This window comes from Salvelinus fontinalis, chromosome 32, assembly GCF_029448725.1.
Source record: "Salvelinus fontinalis isolate EN_2023a chromosome 32, ASM2944872v1, whole genome shotgun sequence".
In the NCBI taxonomy this organism is placed as follows: Eukaryota; Metazoa; Chordata; class Actinopteri; order Salmoniformes; family Salmonidae; genus Salvelinus; species Salvelinus fontinalis.
In genome coordinates, this window is record NC_074696.1 from 23,357,122 (window position 1) to 23,381,260 (window position 24,139).

The window sequence follows — 24,139 nt, forward strand, 5'->3', positions numbered from 1 at the left end:
AGACGAACTATGAGCACGTATATCCTACCAACGGGACATTAAAAACTGTAATACTTTATGTTTCACCGAGTCGTGGCTGAAGGACAATGTTATTAACATACAGCTGACGGGTTTTAAGCTTTTTCAGCAGGATAGAACAGCGGCCTCTGGTAAGACAAGGGGTGGCGGTCTATGTATATTTGTAAACAACAGCTGGTGCACGAAATCTAAGGAAGTCTCAAGGTTTTGCTCACCTGAGGTAGAGTAACTAATGGTAAGCTGTAGACCACACTATTTACCAATAGAGTTTACATCTATATTTTTTTATAGCTGTCTATAAACCACCGCAGACCGATGCTGGCGCTAAGACCGCACTCAATGAGCTGTATACGGCCATAAGCAAACAGGAAAACGCTCATCCAGAGGTTGCGCTCCTAGTGGCAGGGGCTTTAATGCAGTGAAACTCAAATCAGTTTTACCTAATTTTTATCAGCATGTTAAATGTGCAACCAGAGGGAAAAAACTCTAGACCACCTTTACTCCACTCACAGAGACATGTACAAAGCTCTCCCTCACCCTCCATTTGGTAAATCTGACCATCATTCTGTCCTCCTGATTCCTGCTTACATGCAAAAATGAAAGTAGGAAGCACCAGTCACTCAGTCAATAAGAAAGTGGTCAGATGAAGCAGATGCTAAGCTACAGGACTGTTTTGCTAGCACAGACTGGAATATGTTCCGGGATTCTTCCAATGTCATTGAGGAGTACACCACATCAGTCATTGGCTTCATCAATAAGTGCATTGAGGATGTTATCTCCACAGTGACAGTATATAACCCAACCAGAAGCCACGGATTACAGGCAACATCCGCACTGAGCTAAAGGGTAAAGTTGCCGCTTTCAAGGAGCGGGACTCTAACTCGGAAGCTTATAAGAAATCCTGCTATGCCCTCCGACGAACCATCAAACAAACTAAGATTGAATCGTACTACACCGACTCAGACGCTCGTCGGATGTGGCAGGGCTTGCAAACTATTACAGAATACAAAGGGAAGCACAGCCACGAGCTGCCCAATGACACGAATCTCCCAGACAAGCTAAATTACATCTATGCTCGCTTTGAGGCAAGTAACACTGAAACATGCAGGAGAGCACTAGCTGTTCCGGACGACTGTGTGACTAGCTCTCCGTAGCCGATGTGAGTAAGACCTTTAAACAGGTCAATATTCACAAGAACACAGGGCCAGACAGATTACCAGGACGTGTACTGCGAGCATGTGCTGACCAACTGGCAAGTGTCTTCACTGACATGTTCAACCTGTCCCTGACTGAGTCTGTAATACCAACATGTTTCAAGCAGACCACCATAGTCCCTGTGACCAAGAACACTAAGATAACCAGCCTAAATGACTACCGACCCGTGGCACTCACGTCTGTAGCCATGAAGTGCTTTGAAAGGCTGGTCATGGCTCATATAAACACCATTATCCCAGAAACCCTAGACCCACTTCAATTTGCATGGCAATTTGCATGGCAAGCGGTACCGGAGCACCAATTCTAGGTCCAAGAGGCTTCTAAACAGCTTCTACCCCCAAGCCATAAGACTCCTGAACAGCTAATCAAATGGCTACCCAGATCCCTCTTTTACTCTGCTGCTACTCTCTGCTGCTATAATCTATGCATAGTCACTTTAACTCTGCCTACATGTACATATTAACTCAATTACCTCGACTAACTGGTGCCCCAGCACATTGACTCTGTACCGGTACCCCCTGTATATAGCCTCGCTTGTTATTTTACTGCTGCTGTTTAATTATTTCTTACTTTTATTTAAAAATGTTACTTAACACTTATTTTTATTTTTTTCTTAACTTCTTAAAGCATTGTTGGTTAAGGGCTTGTAAATATTTTTGAATTTCGCGCTCTGCCTTTTCAGCGGAATGTTGTCGAGCAATAAGAAGTTGTTAAGGGCTTGTAAGTAAGCATTTCACTGTAAGGTGTATTCGGAGCATGTTACATTTCTTCTGAAACTTGACCCACAGGCTGTATTAACTGAGACTTCAGTTTGGTGCTAGAAGACATCTTTCCAAAATATCAAGGTGAAATGTATGACATGTGGTTAGTCCCAGCATGCATTGCAGTTAGACACAACATGGAATATCATATCCTGTTTAAGGTACAGTTGCCATGCTGTTATGTGTGGGGATGGTGGGGTGGGGATTTCAGTGATAGTATCGCTAGGTGTCATGACCCTTTGTGTGGCGGAATGGTGTGAATCACAGATGAGAGGAGGAAGTTGGTGGGTGACATCTACAGTATACTCGGGCTGGAGTCCCTCATATCTTGACTATACAGAATACAGTATGTTTGGCTGTGGTTAATCTGTTTTGCTTCAGCTTTCGAAGAAAGATGCAACTCAATTGACTCTTCAGTATCATGACTGTGGCTGCACTGACCTCTCATAGACTATTGACTTAGTTTGACAGAGATGCTAGCTTCAGCCTGGGGTGTGTCATTTATGGATTATCTCAATATTGTTAGTTCAAACACTGCTCTATCGCCACACTGAACTAAAAAATAACTTTGTCTTTGGGGATAAAGTACTATCTAAAACCATTAAGTATGCCTCGTTGGACTTTTGACGATAATTCGGCAGCCTCTGCCGCTCTCTCGGTGCGTTGCGGGTAATGCACACCTTTTCATGGAGCGCGCCAGAGCAGTTCTTCCACTGTTGGGAGGAATGGCAATGCATATTAATATATGTTAGTTGCATGCAAATAAAGGTTGCTTTTCTACCACTCTCAAAACGGAAGCACAATCATGGACTTGGATTCATAGGTGAAGGACTGTTATGCCTGAAATCGACCCAAAAACAATGAGGAAGTCTGCTGCAGTGTTGAGAGCGGTTGTACGAAACCAATCAGTACGCCAAACAACGTTCTTAACAGTATGAACCAATCAATGTGCCAAGCAAAGTTCTTAACCCTATGAACCAATCAATGTGCCAAGCAAAGTTCTTAACCCTATGAACCAATCAGTACGCCAAGCAAAGTTCTTAACCCTATGAACCAATCAGTACGCCAAGCAAAGTTCTTAACCCTATGAACCAATCAGTACGCCAAGCAACGTTCTTAACAGTATGAACCAATCAGTACGCCAAGCAACGTTCTTAACAGTATGAACCAATCAGTACGCCAAGCAACGTTCTTAACAGTATGAACCAATCAGTACGCCAAGCAACGTTCTTAACAGTATGAACCAATCAGTACGCCAAGCAAAGTTCTTAACAGTATGAACCAATCAGTACGCCAAGCAACGTTCTTAACAGTATGAACCAATCAGTACGCCAAGCAACGTTCTTAACAGTATGAACCAATCAGTACGCCAAGCAAAGTTCTTAACAGTATGAACCAATCAGTACGCCAAGCAAAGTTCTTAACCGTATGAACCAATCAGTACGCCAAGCAAAGTTTTTAACAGTATGAACCAATCAGTACGCCAAGCAAAGTTCTTAACCGTATGAACCAATCAGTACGCCAAGCAAAGTTTTTAACCGTATGAACCAATCAGTACGCCAAGCAAAGTTCTTAACAGTATGAACCAATCAGTACGCCAAGCAAAGTTCTTAACCCTATGAACCAATCAATGTGCCAAGCAAAGTTCTTAACCCTATGAACCAATCAGTACGCCAAGCAAAGTTCTTAACCGTATGAACCAATCAGTACGCCAAGCAAAGTTTTTAACCGTATGAACCAATCAGTACGCCAAGCAAAGTTTTTAACCCTATGAACCAATCAGTACGCCAAGCAAAGTTCTTAACCGTATGAACCAATCAGTACGCCAAGCAAAGTTCTTAACCGTATGAACCAATCAGTACGCCAAGCAAAGTTCTTAACTGTATGAACCAATCAATGTGCCAAGCAAAGTTCTTAACAGTATGAACCAATCAGTACGCCAAGCAACGTTCTTAACCCTATGAACCAATCAATGTGCCAAGCAAAGTTCTTAACCGTATGAACCAATCAGTACGCCAAGCAAAGTTTTTAACTGTGCATTCCCGCTCTTAATTTCTATTTAGTTCGACTCCCATAAATTCGACGTCTGAACTGTGCGTTATTTTGTTATTGTATTTTTATTAGAACCCCCATTAGCTGTTGTGAAAGCAGCAGCTACTCTTCCTGGGGTCCACACAAAACATGAAACATGACATAATACAGAACAATAACAGACAATAACAGCTCAAGGACAGAGCTACATACATTTAAAATGTATATATAAATACAAAAGGTTCTGTACTGACAAGACACTGAGAAGGCAGAGATACCTATACCATAGGCCTACAGTCACATCTATCAATTTCATGCGTACATACATATATATCAGTTGACATATACAGTTATTTAGGTCAGATAGAGGAAGGGCATCTGTACTGTAGTCTGTAACTGGACTGTAGTATTGATTCACTACTGTAGTCTGTAACTGGACTGTAGTTTTGATTCACTACTGTAGTCTGTACCTGGACTGTAGTATTGATTCACTACTGTAGTCTGTAACTGGACAGTTGTATTGATTCACTACTGTAGTCTGTAACTGGACTGTAGTTTTGATTCACTACTGTAGTCTGTAACTGGACAGTAGTATTGATTCACTACTGTACTATAGTCTGTAACTGGACTGTAGTATTGATTCACTACTGTAGTCTGTAACTGGACAGTTGTATTGATTCACTACTGTAGTCTGTAACTGGACTGTAGTTTTGATTCACTACTATAGTCTGTAACTGGACTGTAGCATTGATTCACTACTGTAGTCTGTAACTGGACAGTTGTATTGATTCACTACTGTAGTCTGTAACTGGACTGTAGTATTGATTCACTACTGTAGTCTGTAACTGGACTGTAGTATTGATTCACTACTGTAGTCTGTAACTGGACAGTTGTATTGATTCACTACTGTAGTCTGTAACTGGACTGTAGTATTGATTCACTACTGTAGTCTGTAACCATACTGTAGTATTGATTCACTACTGTACTGTCTGTATACACGTGGCATCATACACTAATGCAAGGGGAAAGGAAACGTGGCATGCCATGATAGATGGTTGGTAATGCCTACATACAGACTGGTAGGTTTGTAGGCTACATTAGAAATTATAAAGTCTAAATTGTGAGGTGGTATAGCCCTTACTGGCATTAAGAGAATCTGAGAATCTCAGGACGTGAGGTTTTACCCAGTCTCCCTGTGTAATTATGTTATTACAAGCACATTGGCTCGCGTTTAAACAGCCTTAGTAATCAGAGGGTCAGCAGTGTGCTCTAGGATCGGTCCAAATGAAGAAATTACCATGATCTCTGAACTTCCTTCCAGTCCCACTAGTCTGTTTCACCTAGAGCCCTTCACAAGGCCCATTTATTCGCATTACATCCCAAATGGCACCCTGTTCCCTGTATAGTGCACTACTTTTGACCAGAACCATATGTGCCCTGGTCAAAAGTAGTGCACTATATAGGGAATATGGTGCCATTTGGGACACAATCTTGAACTGGCTCTCACCCTCAGCCTCAGCAGCAGGGTACACTCAGAGGAACAGGCCGTTCATAGTCATCAGGTCCTCATTACCGTCATTACTATAATTATTTTCTATATTTACCTATGGTAATGAGGCCAAATGAGATGTGCTGGTTCACCCGTTCTTATGCAGTATGTGCCACCATCACCCCCGGGCGCACATGTTACAGTGGGCTGGCCCTAATTTTCACACTGGGGTTGGGGTATCACATCTGAACTTCATGGGAACATCGTGATGTGCTCACAGTTCTCACAGTTGGGGGGGGGGGGGGGGGGGGCACTTGTTGTTGGGACTTGGGAGAGGTTTAAATCATTGTCTCTTTAAATGCAGCTAACCCTGCGTTCATAACTAAGTTGGAAGGTGGTATATGCCACATATGATTGGGAAAAAGCCCCTTGAATGCCCCTCCAAATGGTAATTACTATTGGAAAACTCGTCTATCATCCATGAGCTCCGACTTCTCCCACATGCTGATCTCTGACATCACCTGCTAAAGAAATTACCTTGATTAGAGCATTTTCGGCAATTAAACGCAACAACAAAATATTATTTATATAAAGCTATCTATTAACATGTTTTTTGAACACTATTATTTGTTAACAAGTATGATAGCTGCACTTTTAGTTTATGGTTGACACAGCATGTTGGCCATTAGCCATTCCGGCGTTTCTCAACGAGTTCGAAAGCACGTGAATGCCTCCCACTGGTATTTACAACTTCACAACGGGTCATTTCCACCTTCCCACTTGGTTATGAACGCAGCATAGGGCTGCTGCTCCCTCCTTCCCATTGCCTTGGGACACAGATCTGCGCTGCGGTGTGGTCGTGGTGGTGAAGTTGGCTGCGGCAGAGGGGGAATTTGGACTGTCGTATTTGTGAGCTCATATACCCAAAGCCACCTTCATTAGGTTGATGTGTACTCTGTAGGCTGAGCCAGAACCACCCAGTGAGCCCTTCCTGAACACTTATTGACTGGGAGGAAAGCTGGGGCCCCGTTCAGTGGTAACGTTACGTAAGGGCTTTTTATTTTCGGTTGGTCAGCAACTCAGTATACGTGTTCCCACACTCAAATGAGAGAACTGTTATTTGTGCTTCGGCGAGACGCACCACTGAAAAATACCCCTGTTGATATAGAAGTGTGTGAGTCATAGAACACTCCAGAATGAATGGAAAAGTGTTAGGTCTAAGTTAAGGGGAATGAAAGGGGCTAGACGTGTGTGTGTGTGTGTGTGTGTGTGTGTGTGTGTGTGTGTGTGTGTGTGTGTGTGTGTGTGTGTGTGTGTGTGTGTGTGTGTGTGTGTGTGTGTGTGTGTGTGTGTGTGTGTGTGTGTGTGTGTGTGTGTGTGTGTGTGTGTGTGTGTGTGTGTGTGTGTGTGTGTGTGTTCCAGCAGTCTATATAGCTCAACGTAGCACTATTCCGCACTTTCTATTGACAACAGCATGAGGCCAAGGCTATATATCACTAGCCAGATGTAGCTAGCCAAGGACAGAGAAACGTGAGGCACATCTCCAACTAGGTCATGTCAGGGTTCTTTCACTTCAGTCATTAGCGTACGTGTCTCTAGACACACAAACTGTTTCTGTGTGTGTTTACTTCTTATCTTAAAAGTCGTATCTTAAGTACTGGTGCTGGACAGTAACTCATTATCAGTTTGTGATGAAGCCACCTGCCAAGCGACGGACACAGTCAACACACTGAAGAATGTTTGTTGTAGATACCTGGTGGAAAACCTAGGTGATTCATTATCTCTCTCCAACTCTAGTAAACCTTGGTCACCCTGTGTTACCATGCCATTAGGGACTTTAGGTAAGGGAAGGACCAGAAAGCCGCTGGTCATGGTTGGTGTCATGAGAGGCGGTGTAATGCCTCTCTCACCAAGCTACTTAACAGCTAGTTTAAAGATAACTACCAAGTTCCAGTAATCCTGTTGGTTCTCATCATGTAGAGTAAGGCTACGTTGCAGCCTAGGAGCCGGGGCCTCCCAGCCCTCTGATAAATGGCAAACACGTGTTTACTGGAGGATAAGCAGCCAGCTGAGTCACCTCGTTATGACTAACCAATGTTTATGCCGGGGATATATGTACACATGCGCTGATTGGTCGGTCACACCTGCTCCAATTACAGATCAGTAGTAGTAGTGTGAATTTGTGTGAGTGGGTGTATGTTTCACCTTGTTCTCTGTGTTCCAGGTGATGTGTGTTAGTTAGGCCTAGTGTTTGTCACGGCATTTCTCCACACGCTCACTCACCCAGTTGTCAGACCTCCTAAGAAGTCTGACCTTTGAGTTTATTCACTGTCAGTAAGCAGTGATGACTGCTGATGACAGACTGTATATGTTGGATTTGTGCTACTCTATTAATGTACCCTGTGGTGCTTCAGACCTGCAAAAAAACTCAAGTGTGATTGTGTTTGCAATGTGTGTGAGGCTGTGCTGTTGACACTTGGGCTGCACTGAAAATGTGTTGTATTTCCTCACCATCAAAAACACAATCAAAAAGTCCTCTATCCATCATTTTTGGAATTTCCGATGCTCCCTGACTGTCTAGCTTTCATTTGGGTGATTATTAGCGAGCTGGAAACAGTCAAGAAACTGTATGAATGTAGGTCCATTATCATTCTACATAGGTTGGATTTGATTTGAGTAATTTTATATTCAATAGTAGATATTTTTATTTTTTATTATTTATTCAAACCACCCGCAGTGTCACGATCGTTATATGGTGGAAGAGAGGAGGACCAAGGCGCAGCGTGATAACAATAATTCTTCTTTTAATTAGGCGAAACAAAGAACACTATACAAACTATACAAACAACAAACGAACGAACGTGACGCTATAAACAAATAGTGCTGACACAAACACTACACATAGACATAGACAAACCACACATACAACATAGAATGCCCACTCAGATCACACACTGACCAAACAAAACATAAAACATACAAAGCAAACTATGGTCAGGGCGTGACACGCAGGCCGGATTTGATCCCCTCACGGGCCATAAGTTTGACACCCATACAGTAGAGGAAACTGAATGCTGGCAGTCAGAGATGAACACTAGCAGACTGGGTGGTTTGGAAGTGTTGTGATTAGTTGAGCGTTTTTCATCGGCGTCTCACGGCTCTTATCTTCACACTCTCAGAGCTTAGCGGAGCAAAGCTCTCTCACTGTGTGTGTAATTGTTTGTGTTTTTGCTAAAATGAACTGTCTGGTCATTTGTGTTGGCAGATGATTGCATTAATCTGTGTAATTAGTGGGAGATCAACAGTCTGCAAAGTATGATGTTGTTATCATGTCTGTTATGGCAGTGACCTCAAACAAATGATACCTCTCCAGTTCTCCTCACCCAGTAAATATTAAAATGCACCGTGAACACCACTGTAGCCAAGAGTTTACTTATAGAACTGTTGTCTCAGCAATGGACCAAACCTTCATCCATAGATGAAATTGGATTTATGTAGATTCGTATTAGGGGTTAACAAGGCAGTTCATACTCAAAATAAGCAGCATTTATCTTCCTCCTTCTTATAAAACAGTAATACGTTCATCATCAGATTACCAATGAACAAGAACAGATCCTCTCCCATTGGCCAGAAGCATGCCGTGACATTAAGGTGTCAAGTAGAAGCGGAGCTTGTGCAGGCAAGCAGCCGGGTGGCGGGGGGTAATTGTGCCTGTAATTGTGCAGTGAGTGTTGGTGGCTCTGACAGAGCACTGACACCACGGGTAGTGAAGCCAGATGCCCAGTGAGAGATAAAGATTCCACCGGTCTAGTAAAGGTTCACATGGCAACACTGTGAATCAGAGTGGGTGGGAAAAAGGAAAAGGCCATGGAACGGTCGGGGAACATTCAGGGAACGGTCAGGCTGAGAGGAAGGCTTCCTGAGTGACAGAGCAAATGGTCCGATAACGTGTGCTTGAGAGGGCGAGAGAAAGAAAGAGTGTGTGTGAGAGAGGGGACAGGAGAGGGGACAGCCTGAATTCTTAAATGAGAGGTAATATGCAGGAACAGCATACAAGTGTTCCCTAAAAATTGCCTATATGTTTTTGTATTCTATTCATTGCTCTGTAGAACGAACTGTTTGTTACTGCAATGAATGGTCTTGTACTGTATCAGATTTGGTGTCAGATTTTATGCCCAGCCCAACCCAGCTAAGTCTTCTCTGGTGTCATTGCGAGTGAAAAGCAGAAGCACAATGTGTAAAGCAGACTGACTGAATTAAGAAAAGCACATCTAAAATGAACAGTAAGTCTGGTGGACTTGTGTTACACAGTGACCTCAATCCCAACAGTCCCTCTGTGGCAGTTTATCTCTGGTTGGGATGTGATGATGAGAATAATTTTTGTGGTTGTGTGTTGAGATAGTAATACCACTGCAGTGGCTTTACTAGCACAGAGGATATCTATATGATGTATTTATTTTGCTCTATACTGTATGTCCGTTTGCTCAGATGGATGTGTTTACCAAGGCAATTTGGGCTAAATGTTTGTCCCCTATAGACACAATAGTGGGGGTTTCGTATCTCAAGTGCTATGGTTGGGAACCATTACCCTTAACCACTGCACACCAATCAACCAGTTGGGTAACCGTGCCCTGGAGCACACACAGCAAGGAATGAGAAAATCCTATCAAGTTCAAATCAGTCAAGAAAACATCTGGCATGGGACCTAATAGAATTTTGCATGGTAATTGCAAGTTGCACATTGAACAGTTGTGACAGTTCACCATAAGACTTACTGTACATAACAACCCCATGGACTAGAACAGTGGTCCCAAACTGTGGGGAGCGCTCCCTCAGGGGGGCGCGAGGGGTTGGCGCCCCCCCCCCCCCCCCCCCCCCCCATAAAAACGTACTTTTGAAAGTTGTAATAGTAGAGGTGCAATGTCGAAATTGGATAGTGCATCATCAGTTCCCCTTGTCGTGTTAGTCATTGTATACCTTGGAGAGCTACAGTAGATCTACAGAAGTCCAGATCAACTAGCCCATGCCAGCTAATGTTTTTTTATTTTGTTTTTTTAGCCCATAGATATTGTTGTAATTAGTCACTCAAATATCACATGAATATACATTAGACATGGCAAAATGTATAGAATTGTAAGGAAATGTGCGTTAAAACTGCAACATTTTCATTGCACCCAATGACAAAATGTGTACAATTGCAGGAAATAAGCTTTAACCCTGCAAAATTCTCTCTAACAAGAGGAGTATGAACAGTTTGTGTTATGAACAGTGCTTGTGCCCATAGAAATATGAGCTCCCGAGTGGCGCAGCGGTCTAAGGCACTGCATCTCAGTGCAAGATGTGTCACTATAGTACCTGGTTCGAATCCAGGCTGTATCACATCTGACCGTGATTGGGAGTCCCATAGGGCGGTGCACAATTGGCCCAGCGTCATCTGGAGTAGGCAGTCATTGTAAATAAGAATTTGTTTTTAACTGACTTGCCTGGTTGAATAAAAAATGTAATAATAGATGTGTGTGTGCAGGGGGGGGTGTGGGATGTTCCCCAATGCTGGAAGAGGGGCCCCGAGTGAAAAAGTTTGGGAACCCCTGGACTAGAACACCATAATTTTACATGTGTTAGATAGCCTTAAGGTAATGCTCACTACATGTGCTCAAGCCCGTAGACGTGTTGCTAAAAGCAGTGACAGGCTAAAACTAGGCTATAAACTCATCTGTTTGTTGCTCAATGCTCACTGTAGACTAGCATATAGTCCAACCTACAGTCTTTTTCTTTAAGCAGTGACAGGCTAAAAGACTATAAACTGTATGTTGCTAAATGTAGACTGACTTCCTCTCTTCTCTCTGTAGAACCTGATGGCCAAGGCGTTGTACGACAACGTCCCGGAGTCCCCGGAGGAGTTGGCCTTCCGGAAGGGAGACATCCTAACGATCATTGAGCAGAACACGGGCGGCCTTGAGGGCTGGTGGCTCTGCTCGCTGCATGGGCGCCAGGGTATCGCCCCCGGCAACCGCCTCAAGCTGCTGATTGGTCCCATGTTCGACACCCAGTCCCCGGCCGCCCAATCGTCACCTGCGGGCTCAGCCTACCAGCAGAAGGTGGGCGTGTCGTCGTCCCAGGGGCTGTACCAGGTTCCGCCCTCCCAGAGCCCGGGTCAGCAGGGCATCTACCAGGTGCCTCCAGGGCAGGATGTCTACCAGGTCCCTCCACAGAGGAGCGCCCTGGCTGCAGACAACACCCCCAGCAAGGTAAGAGATCTGGAGAGACAGAGGGTTAGAGAGAGAGAGAGAGAAGAGAGAGAGAGAGAGAGAGAGAGAGAGAGAGAGAGAGAGAGAGAGAGAGAGAGAGAGAGAGAGAGAGAGAGAGAGAGAGAGAGAGAGAGAGAGAGAGAGAGAGAGAGAGAGAGAGAGAGAGAGAGAGAGAGAGAGAGAGAGAGAGAGATACTGCTCAGCTAAAGCTGGTCCCCTTCCGGGATTATCAAAGGGGATTGGAAACCCCATAAACACCAGCAGACACAGGAGACATTAAATACTACAGGGCTTGGAGCTTTACAGTTTAAACCATGGGCTGTTCTGTTCTTCTGCACCTCACTGGCTTCAGACCTGTCTTAAGAGAGTCATTACACAGACATAGTCACAGGCCAGAGGGATTGCAGGGCTGCAAATGTAAATGAAATGTGGACAGGGTGTGCCCTGATGTTAGTTCACCACAGAACAGGTCAGTGTTTTTATGCATTGAGAGCGCAAGACTCCCATTTGGCTTATTTATGTGTTGGCGAGCTAGGGCCAGGGAAGCCACAGAAGGGCACTGAACGGGGCACAACTCATGGAAAAGCAAACAGTGCAGCACCAGATGCCTGTACTTAGGTCTCTGCACTCAAATACAATACTCAGGTCACAGACAACAACCAAGCCCAGTGCAAATGGATTCACCAGTCGTCCATATGTCTATTTATGTTCAATGCGGTACAGTATAGCTGTGTATTTCTGTAGTGTAATAACCTATACGCTACAGTATATCAATAAAAGCACATAAATACATACAGTGCATTCGGAAAAGTATTCAGACTCCTTGACTTTTTCCACATTTTGTTACGTAACAGCCCTATTCTAAAATTGATTTAAAAAAATATATATATATACAAATATCATCAATCTACACACAATACCCCATAACGACAAAGCAAAAACAGGTTTTTAGACATTTTAGAAAAAATGTGTAAATAAATAAATAAAAATAAATAAATACATTTAAAAAATATTATAGTAGTATTCAGACCCTTTACTCAGTACTTTGTTGAAGCACCTTTGGCAGCGATTACAGCCTCGAGTCTTCTTGGGTATACAAGCTTGGCACACCTGTATTTGGGAGTTTTTCCTATTCTTCTCTGCAGATCCTCTCATGCTCTGTCAGGTTGGATTGGGAGCATCGCTGCACAGCTATTTTCAGGTCTCTCCAGAGATTTTTGATCAGGTTCAAGTCCGGGCTCTGGCTGGGCCACTCAAGGACATTCAGAGACTTGTCCAGAAGCCTCTCCTGCGTTGTCTTGGCTGTGTGCTTAGTGTCATTGTCTTGTTGGAAGGTGGACCTTCGCCACAGTCTGAGGTCCTGAGCGTTCTGGAGCAGATTTTCATCAAGGATCTCTCTGTACTTCACTCCATTCATCTTTCCCTCGATCCTGACTAGTCTCCCAGTCCCTGCCGCTGAAAAACATCCTCACAGCATGATGCTGCCACCACCATGCTTCACTGTAGGGATGATGCCATATTTCTTTCAGATGTGACGCTTGGCATTCAGGCCAAAGAGTTCAATCTTGGTTTCATCAGACCAGAGAATCTTGTTTCTCATGGTCTGAGAGTCTTTAGGGGCCTTTTGGCAAACTCCAAACAGGCTGTCATGTGCCTTTTACTGAGGTGTGGCTTCCATCTGGCCACTCTACCATAAAGGCCTGATTGGTAGAGTGCTGCAGAGATGGTTGTCCTTCTCGAAGGTAATAAAAAACAACGTTTTTTTGCTTTGTCATTATGGGGTATTGTGTGTAGATTGATGAGGATTAAAATAAGAATAAAGAATAAATCAAAGCAAATTTTATTTGTCACATGCGCCGAATACAACAAGTGTAGACTTTACTGTGAAATGCTTACGAGTTAAGGAAATATATACCAAGTAGATTAAAATAAAAAGTAAAAATAAAAAGTAACACAATAAGAATAACGAGGCTATATACAGGGGGTACCATACCGAGTCAGTGTGCAGGGGTACAGGTTAGTTGAGGTAATCTGTACATGTAGGTGGAGGTGAAGTGACTATGCATAGATAATAAACAGCGAGTAGCAGCAGTGTACAAATAGGGGGGGGGGGGGGGGGGGGGGTCAATGTAAATTGTCCAGTGGCGATTTTATGAAATGTTCAGCAGTCTTATGGCTTGGGGGTAGAAGCTGTTGAGTAGGTCCTAAATTTGGCGCTCTGGTACCGCTTACCGTGCGGTAGCAGAGAAAACAGTCAATAACTTGTGACAGGAGTCTCTGACAATTTTATGGGCTTTCCTCTGACACCGCCTCCCAGTGATGTAATGGGCCGTTCGTACTACCCTCTGTAGCGCTTTACGGTCAGAAGGTTGTAACGTAACAAAATGTGGAAAAAGTTAAGGGGTCTGAATACTTTCCGAATGCACTGTATCTGGCTGTTTCTCTGAGGTAGTTTCCAAGCAGTTTCACATTGCGTTTAAAACATTTAAAAAATAATTACAACATATGGAAGTCAATGGGAAGGGAGTGGCGGAGGTACATCACTGGAAGTTATGTCAAATATATATATATTTTCTTGTTTATTCAAAATCTTCAAAAACAGGATAAGACACTCTATTCCATCCCTTTAGGGGAGAGAAATTAATTATAACCTGGTGGTATTTCTTCTATCCGGGGGTATTTTCAACAGGAAGGCATGAGTTAACAGAGATGTTCCCAAACTACGGTGTGTGTTTGTGGGGTAAATAGGGAGCAGGCGCCTGGAGCTTAGCTATGCGTCCCAAATGGCACCCTATTCCATTTATAGTGCACTACTTTTGACCAGGGCCCATGGTCAAAAGTAGTGCACTGTGTAGGGAATAGGGTGCCGTTTGGGATACACATTCGGAGCCAGGAATGGAGCTGCGATAAGCCAGTCAGCCAATCAGGAGGCACCAGGGGGCTGAGCAAGAGATTCAGAGAACAGAGACACTAGCTCAGAACAGAAAGGCCTGTCAATCAATCCCACCTGTACTGTGCAAACATGCAGTCTCTGTCTGAAAGGGCACCCTATTCAATATATAGTGCACTACTTTTGACCAGGGCCCATAGAGCTCTGGTCAAAAGTAGTGCACTACGTAGGGTATAGTAGGGTGCCATTTGAGGCACACAAATAATCACACTCAGAACAGTCCTACCATCACGATCACTCCCCTCTCACTGATAAAGAGTTTACTAGGGGAACGGAATTAAGGCTTTGGTGAAAAGGTCAATTAAATAAGTTTATATGAATGTGCCTCGTGTCTACACGCTACAATGTATAATCAACTTGTTTGAGATTAAATTGAGACTGTGTCAACGTCGAAAAGTTCAATCTGTGTATAGCAAAGTGGGGCCACTGCAGATTTCAGCTGTGTTCCTGAACACTGGCCATTAAAGAAAGCCGCAATGGATGCCTCTGTGTGCTCTGTGGAGTCCAGACAGACAGGGCTGTGTTGTTTTCTGCTGAGTTCTGAGTGACTCACTGATTTGCCAACACAGAGCTGTGATGGGCCCAAATGTCACCCTATCCCCTATATAGTGCACTACTTTTGACTAGCCCATAGGGAATAGGGTGCCATTTGGGACATTGCCATGGTCTAGGTTGACGAAGAAAGAGGCAGGCCAGCTCTGTTGTTGACTGGCTGAGTGGTTACTGCATGACTGGCTGTTCAGGTGTGGTGTTCTGGTTAATTAAGCTGGTTAAAAGGGAGGTTAGGGGGATTTCCTGGTTGCCAAGCACACACGCACACACAAACACACACGCACGCACACACGCACGCACGCACACACACACACACACACACACACACACACACACACACACACACACACACACACACACACACACACACACACACACACACACACACACACACACACACACACACACACACACACACACACACACTTCCTCCTTCCAAGGAGTCAAATGATTATTGGCATTGAGGCGGACAGCCTCCTATACTGAGAATCCCCTCTCATATCCCACCAAAGCCACCATGTGTCGACATGTTTGTTACTCAGGCAAAATGCAAGTTTAGCTTTAAAAAACAGATAATAAACATGTTGTACCACAGCGCCTCTCCTCTCTCTAAAGATCTATTTCACTGTACTGTATTTAAGAGTATGAATATGTATATATAAATAGTGTGTAAATAGTATTTTTGTTGTCTCTTGGTGTCATTCCTATATCTAACTTTTTTTATTCTTTTGAATTAAATGTAATATCTGTTTTTCTTGTCTATAACTGTTCTGTACTGTTCTGACATGCATTTGTACATTTTATGTGGACCCCAGGAAGAGTAGCTGCTGCATGTGCAGAAGCTCATAGGGATCCGGATAAACGCAACTAATTGTTTTTGTGTGTGTGTGTATGTGTGTATGTGTGTGTCTAGCATGCCAACCCCGCTGTGAAATTTCAGATTGGCGACTGGTTATTTTATATTCATGTGACGTAGAGCTTTGGTATATAAATGCACACTGAGGTTTGGCACTGGCTCTAGCTAGCTCTCTCTGGCTACTCAGTTTGATGCTGCGGCCCTGGCTGCCTGTCCTTGTGTAACCCTTCAGAGAGGGTGAGCTAAAGCGCCCCAACCACAGCTGCCCCATTCAAGGCCCCAGTGTTGGCCCAGAGCTGGCCCGAAGCTGGGAGCCATCCATGGGGCTCTCTGCCACACAAAGAGCCCCTCACAGAGGCCAGGAGTTGCCTTGCACCACCCTTTGTCACACTGGTGTTAGATGGCAGTTTTATCATCAGTCACTGGCCCTGGTTCTTCTGATTCTCAAAGGTGTGTCTGTTTCTCTCTCTGTTCAAGGCCCCGCCGAGCCTCTTATCTACTCCTACCAGTCCTCTTCCTCACATCCTGCCTCAGCAAGACAAGGCTCGCTCCTTCTATGGCCACTTCCTTTGTCTGTCTTATACCCACGTAGAGATCCTATCATTCGCTGATGTGGACTGTGATCAACAGTAAAAAACCCGGTGTCACGTTCTGACCTTAGTTCCTTTGTTTTGTCTTTTGTTTTGTATGGTCAGGGTGTGAGTTGGGGTGGGCAGTCTATGTTTGTATTTCTATGTTGTCTGTTTCTATGTGTTTGGCCTGATATGGTTCTCAATCAGAGACAGGTGTTTTGCGTTGTCTCTGATTGGGAACCATATTTAGGTAGCCTGTTTTGTATTGTGGGTTGTGGGTTATTGTCTATGTTATGTTGCATGTTAGCACAGTGTTTATATTAGCGGTCACGTTCGTCTTATTCGTTTTGTTGTTTTCTGTTTAAGTGTTCTTCATTAAATATAGAAGAATGTATTCAAACCACGCTGCGCTTTGGTCCGCTTCTTACGACGATCGTGACACACAGTGCGACTGAGTTAATAAACTCCCACAAGTCACAGAGGATGGAGGAAGTGAACTGCTTGGGTAACTGAGTTGGCCGTTAGAGTGGAGGTAACCAGGTCAAGCTCCAATAAATGGCTTGTTTGTGAGGTTTCCAAGACATTGCTTGACTACTTTTGACCAGAGCCCTATTGGCCCTGATCAAAAGTAGTGCACTCTAGTATGGAATAGGGTGCCATTTGGGACGCAGAAGTATTTTCTCTCTCTAATCATGTGTGAGAAATGAATTATTCCTTCCTGTGGTGCTCCCTCCTTTAGACATGTGTCTGCTCTCTATTGTCGCCGCGGTGACAAATCACTGGCCTGTGTAATTTGACTCAGGGCAAGGTCATAAATCCCATTGTATCAAAGGGAATTGGTGTCCATGTTGGTGTTGGTGTCCATCATCTCGCACACCAACAGAGATAGAGAGATCCTTCCAGAAAAGTAAAGATATAAGAAAAAAAGCTCTTTCTGCAGTGCCAAGGAGTAAGAAAGTGGAGAGAAAGTGTGGAGGGAGAAAGGGAGGACAGGAAATGCTTGTCTGAAAGGTAACTTCCATTTTTCCCGGTTTAAAATCTATGCTGACAGGGACAGCTAGTAGGTCACATTCTACGTCTCCCTTCTGCCCGCTTTTTCACTTTCTCACAAATCAAAAAGGACATCTTAATAATGAATAAATTCCTGGAAAGTAAACAGAAAATGGCCATTCCATCATTAAAACTACCCCTATTAGTATAATTTCTGCCCATTTTGAGATTAACAAAGTCTTTGATCAGAGGGAATAAAAGATTATCCTTATTAGCGATGGAATCAGTGTGCATAAGTGTGTGTGTGAGGGCTCTTTTAACGCCCCTGGTAATGCCCAATCTTTACTTGGCTTTGACCACATGGTCACATCGTCATCATGGAGATGGCTGATCGAGGCCTCGTGGGATTGGCCACTTAATTACCTGCATTAATTAGTTTGCCATGTTATATAGGCCACCGTCGCTCTGAGCTGTGGAAGGGAACATTAGTGTTCAGCTGAAGTGAACGTTGATGAGAAATAACCTATAATAACACTGTAAAGCTATACGACTGTGAGTCAGCAACCGCAGGTGCCCCCTTGAAATCCCCTTGAAACCAAGAGGACAAGGGTAGCATCCCAAATGGTACCCTATTCCCTATGTAGTTCACTACTTTTGACCAGAGCACTATGTAGGGAATAGGGTGTCATTTGGGACGTAGCCCATGATTCAGCACGGCAGGTGCCCTCTGTAAACCAAGGTGCCCTCTTGAAAGGCTATTATAGGAACTCTGCCACACCCCTTCCTTTTTGAGTGACACTTACGAAGAATAACATCACTAATGCCACTCTCTTACACGCTATTAGTCATATCATTAATAATGTGTATTGGGTGGCAACGGATTGAATTTCCCTGGTACTGACATGGCTCCCTGTGTGGCTTCTGCCCTCCCTCAGTGACTGAAAGCTGAAACAACACCATTGTGTTGACAATTGCTAATGAGAAGATGGGGGGTGAAGGGATAGATGAAGGGGGATGAAGGAGGGGTGGGGGCGGGGAAGTTATATGAGAGAATGGTGGCTTTACTGTGTCAGCAGCAGCCACACACACACGCATACACACACACACTGAGGAGTGGGTAAGGGCACAGTGGTGATGTCAGGACAAGGATGGCGATATAGGGGGGAAAGGATGGATGGAATCACCCCATCCAGTTCTAACAGGGGTCAATGGCTGCCTGGCAATATTTTGTATTTATTTTTTATTTTATTTATTTTATTTAACCTTTATTTAACCAGGTAGGCAAATTGAGAACACGTTCTCATTTACAATTGCGACCTGGCCAAGATAAAGCAAAGCAGTTCGACACATACAACAACACATAGTTACACATGGAGTAAAAACAAACATATAGTCAATAATACAGTGAAAAAAAAATAAGTCTATATACAATGTGAGCAAGTGAGGTGAGATAAGGGAGGTGAAGGCAAACAGATATATGTATAAATAAATAAAATATAAAAAGGCCATGGAGGCGAAGTGAGTACAACACAGCAAGTAAAATAAAAACTAAAAAACACTGGAATGGTTGGTTTGCATTGGAAGAAAGTGCAAAGTAGAGACAGAAATAATGGGGTGCAAAGGAGCAAAATAAATTAATAAATAAATACAGTAGGTAAAGAGGTAGTTGTTTGGGCTAAATTGTAGATGGGTTATGTACAGGTGCAGTAATCTATGAGCTGCTCTGACAGCTGGTGCTTAAAGCTAGTGAGGGAGATATGTGTTTCCAGTTTCAGAGATTTTTGTAGTTCGTTCCAGTCATTGGCAGCAGAGAACTGGAAGGAGAGGCGTCCAAAGGAAGAATTGGTTTTGGGGGTGACTAGAGAGATATACCTGCTGGAGCGCGTGCTACAGGTAGGTGCTGCTATGGTGACCAGCGAGCTGAGATAAGGGGGGACTTTACCTAGCAGGGTCTTGTAGATGACCTGGAACCAGTGGGTTTGGCGACGAGTATGAAGCGAGGGCCAGCCAACGAGAGTGTACAGGTCGCAGTGGTGGGTAGTATATGGGGCTTTGGTGACAAAACGGATGGCACTGTGATAGACTGCATCCAATTTATTGAGTAGGGTTTTGGAGGCTATTTTGTAAATGACATCACCGAAGTCGAGGATTGGTAGGATGGTCAGTTTTACAAGGGTATGTTTGGCAGCATGAGTAAAGGATGCTTTGTTGCGGAATAGGAAGCCAATTCTAGATTTGACTTTGGATTGGAGATGTTTTATGTGAGTCTGGAAGGAGAGTTTACAGTCTAACCAGACACCTAGGTATTTGTAGTTGTCCACATATTCTAAGTCAGAGCCGTCCAAAGTAGTGATGTTGGACAGGCGGGCAGGAGCAGGCAGCGATCGGTTGAAGAGCATGCATTTGGTTTTACTTGTATTTAAGAGCAGTTGGAGGCCACGGAAGGAGAGTTGTATGGCATTGAAGCTCGCCTGGAGGGTTGTTAACACAGTGTCAAAAGAAGGGCCAGAAGTATACAGAATAGTGTCGTCTGCGATTGTCACCATTAGGGTGATCTGGCCACCGTTGACATGTGTCATCAAGTCATCAGCATGTGAAGGAGCAATAAAATGGTGTGAAATGACAACCTAGTGTGCCTTTCTGCACCTATGTTCACACCTTCCAGTGTTCACACACACAAACCTACACAAACATTCACACTCAAACTAGCTTTCTTTCAGAGCTGAAGCAGCACTGTCATCACAATGCAGGGTTAACTTATAAAGGTCAAAGTCGTAGTGAACAGTTGACAATTACATTTTAAATCTACTTAAAATACTAGGCTATGTATGTATTTATCAAACCCATGAAGTCATTGTTGGCAACATGACACGATGACTACCACTGAAATCATATGCGGGGAAAAAACCAACCTGTCCCAGCTAGAATCTGTCAGCACATTAAAGTAAATGTGGTGTGGGCTGAAAGAATAATGAGTCACTCAGTACTGGGTTGTTCTATCTCAACAATGCATGCAGCACCTTGGGGACACATTTTTGAACCTGATCCTTCTGTAGTCACCCACAGTCCTGTGTGACTAATCCATGATAGGCTCTTTAGGTGGATTCTGTCTGCATCCCAAACGAAACCCAATTCCCTATGGGCTCTGGTCAAAAGTAGTGTACTATTGTGTATAGGGAATAGGGTGCCATTTGGGACAGATCTCATCACCTGAGTGGGAACAAGTATTTACCCAGTCCCCTGGCATATATGATGTCATCAGCACTCACCCACCAAGACTCTATTTTCTAATGCCGCCGTCCGCCTGCCCATCCCCGTAAAGGAACCAGTCAGGTCAATATTTACCCAACCACCATTAGGAGCGCCAAGTACCCCGGCAGAGCCCACCGCAGCGGCAAAGCCTGCTGGTTAAACAGTGGGTGAAGATGGGAAATAAATGAGCAGTGTTTGTCTGGCAGTGAATGACAAGACCCCGTTATGGGAAGAGTGGAGTAGAGAGTGGCTGTCTGCATCAAGGAATGGCAACCTATTCCCTTTATAGTGCACTACTTGTTTTGACCAGGGCCCAAAAAGCTCTGGTCAAAAGTAGTGCACTACAAAATGGATAGGGTGCCATTCGGGACATAGCCTGACATGTACCTGTTGAGTAGCCAGATTGGTCACTGTGGTTTTCTGGCTTTCATAGGTACCATGTTAGCCATCTCTGGACTGTGTGTGAGAGAGGGTAACTCAAAAACAGAGATCTCCTTTTGTGCAATGCACATTCACTGCAACTTTCCCACACAAAGCCACGCCACAGGGAGTATAGGAACTACAGAGAAAGCAACAAGGACCTTTTAGTCCAGGACTTTCCTTTGTTGTTGTGTGAAGGGAAGCTATGCTGGTGTGTCTGGTTACACATGCCCTGGGAGCTTGTACCCAATCAAAGATACACGTGTGTGTGTGAGAAGAATAGAATGTAGCATGGCTATTGGTTCCCATGCCTAGACTTAGTAATAGAATCATGGCTTTTTTCAGTCTGTCATAGCTTGGTTGACTCACACTAACCTGTAGTGAGTAAAAGTTTTGTCTGTAGGTCCTACAGGGTGATGTACAGTTGAAGTCAGAAGTTTACATGCACTTAGGTTGGAGTCATTAAAACTCGTTTTTCAACCACTCCACAAATTTCTTGTCAACAATATAGTTTTGGCAAGTCAGTTAGGACATCTACTTTGTGCATGACCCAAGTAATTTTTCCAACAATTGTTTACAGACAGATTATTTCACTTATAATTCACTGTATCACAATTCCAGTGGATCACACGATTACATACACTAAGTTGACTGTGCCTTTAAACAGCTTGGAACATTCCAGATAATGATGTCATGGCTTTAGAAGCTTCTGATAGGCTAATTGACGTAATCTGAATCAATTGGAGGTGTACCTGTGGATGTATTTCAAGGCCTACCTTCAAACTCAGTGCCTCTTTGCTTGACATCATGGGAAAATCAAAAGAAATCAGCCAAGACCTCAGAAAAAACATTGTAGACCTCCACAAGTCTGGTTCATCCTTGGGAGCAATTTCCAAACGCCTGAAGGTACAACGTTCGTCTTTATAAACAATAGTACGCAAGTTTAAATTCATGGGACCACGCAGCCGTCATACCGCTCAGGAAGGAGACGCGTTCTGTCTCCTAGAGATGAACGTACTTTGGTTTGAAAAGTGCAAATCAATCCCAGAACAACAGCAAAGGACCTTGTGAAGATGCTGGAGGAAACAGGTACAAAAGTATCTATATCCACAGAAAAACGAGTCCTTTATCGACATGACCTGAAAGACTGCTCAGCAAGGAAGAAACCACTGCTCCAAAACCACCATTAAAAGGCCAGACTACGGTTTGCAACTGCACATGGGGACAAAGATTGTCCTTTTTGGAGAAATGTCCTCTGGTCTGGTGGAACAAAAATAGAACTGTTTGGCCATAATGACCATTGTTATGTTTGGAGCAAAAAGGGGGACGCTTGCAAGCCGAAGAACACCATCCCATCCGTGGCAGCATCATGTTGCGGGGGTGTTTTACTGCAGGAGGGACTGGTGCACTTCACAAAATAGATGGCATCATGAGGTAGGAAAATGATGTGGATATATTGAAGCAACATCTCAAGACATCAGTCAGAAAGTTAAAGCTTGGTCGCAAATGGGTCATCCAAATGGACATTGACCCCAAGCATACTTCCAAAGTTGTGGCAAAATGGCTTAAGGACAACAAAGTCAAGGTATTGGAGTGGCCATCACAAAGCCCTGACCTCAATCCCATAGAAAATGTTGTGGGCAGAACTGAAAAAGTGCGTGCGAGCAAGGAAGCCTACAAACCTGACTCAGTTACACCAATTCTGTCAGGAGGAATGGGCCAAATTCACCCAACTTATTGTGGGAAGCATGTGGAAGGCTACCTGAAGCGTTTGACCCAAGTTAAACAATTTAAAGGCAATGCCAACAAATACTAATTGAGTGTATGTAAACTTCTGACCCACTGGGATTGTGATGAAAGAAATAAAAACTGAAATAAATCATTCTCTCTACTATTATTCTGACATTTCACATTCTTAAAATAAAGTGGTGATCCTAACTGACCTAAGACAGGGAATTTTTACCATGATTAAATGTCAAGAATTGTGAAAAAAATGATTTTAAATGTATTTGGCTAAGGTGTATGTAAACTTCCGACTTCAACTGTATGTATGGATAGGAATGCCAACACTGAGCACCTTAAATCACACTGGGAGGGTATTTACAGATCTCTCCCTCCCCCACTCTCTCCCTCCCTCTATGGGAAACATATGTTTACATTGCCAATGCAAGTGAAATGGATAAACAAAAGTGAAATAAATAAAAAAAAGTAAAAAACAGTAAATATTACACCCACAAGTTCCAAAAGAATAGAAACATTTCAAATGTCATATTTTGTCTATATACAGTGTTGAAACGATATGCAAATAGTTAAAGTACAAAAGGAAAAATTGATAAGCGGGACGGAGCAAGTGAACCCAAGTGCAGACTCAGGTGAGGAGACAGGGATAAGGTAACTAAGGTATTTATTGAACAGCGGGGGGAAGATGGGGTGGCCAGAGGAGCCTCGGGCAGGTAGCAGGGAAACAAGGACTGAGGCTGGGGCAAGGGGAGCGAGGGCAGGGTAAGCAGGTCCAGAGCGGAATCCAAGGAAGCCGTAGAGCGGGGGTCCAGGGCAGGGAAGCAGGACTGACGAGACGAGGGACAGGGGCCAGAGGCAGAGCGGACGGAATGATCAGAGATTACAATCTGGCAGCGTGGAAGTGGCAGGGTTGAGTATTTGTAGAGGTCTTGATTATGAAACAGGTTGCAGCTGGTGGGGATCTGCTCTGCCTCCAGCACACCTGTCTCCACTCACACAATCACATGCACCCACACATAGAGAATGAGGGAGATAACACTGGGGG

General features: G+C 43.9%; 1 protein-coding gene across 1 annotated transcript in view; it reads left to right on the forward strand.

Moving 5' to 3' along the window:
- The window catches only part of LOC129830944 (enhancer of filamentation 1-like), a 43,541-nt gene that overhangs the window by 9,176 nt on the left and 10,226 nt on the right, over positions 1-24,139 (forward strand). The window contains exon 2 of the mRNA XM_055893806.1: positions 11,364-11,762. Coding sequence (XP_055749781.1) covers positions 11,364-11,762 — 399 coding nt within the window. The remainder of the gene's footprint in view (positions 1-11,363; positions 11,763-24,139) is intronic.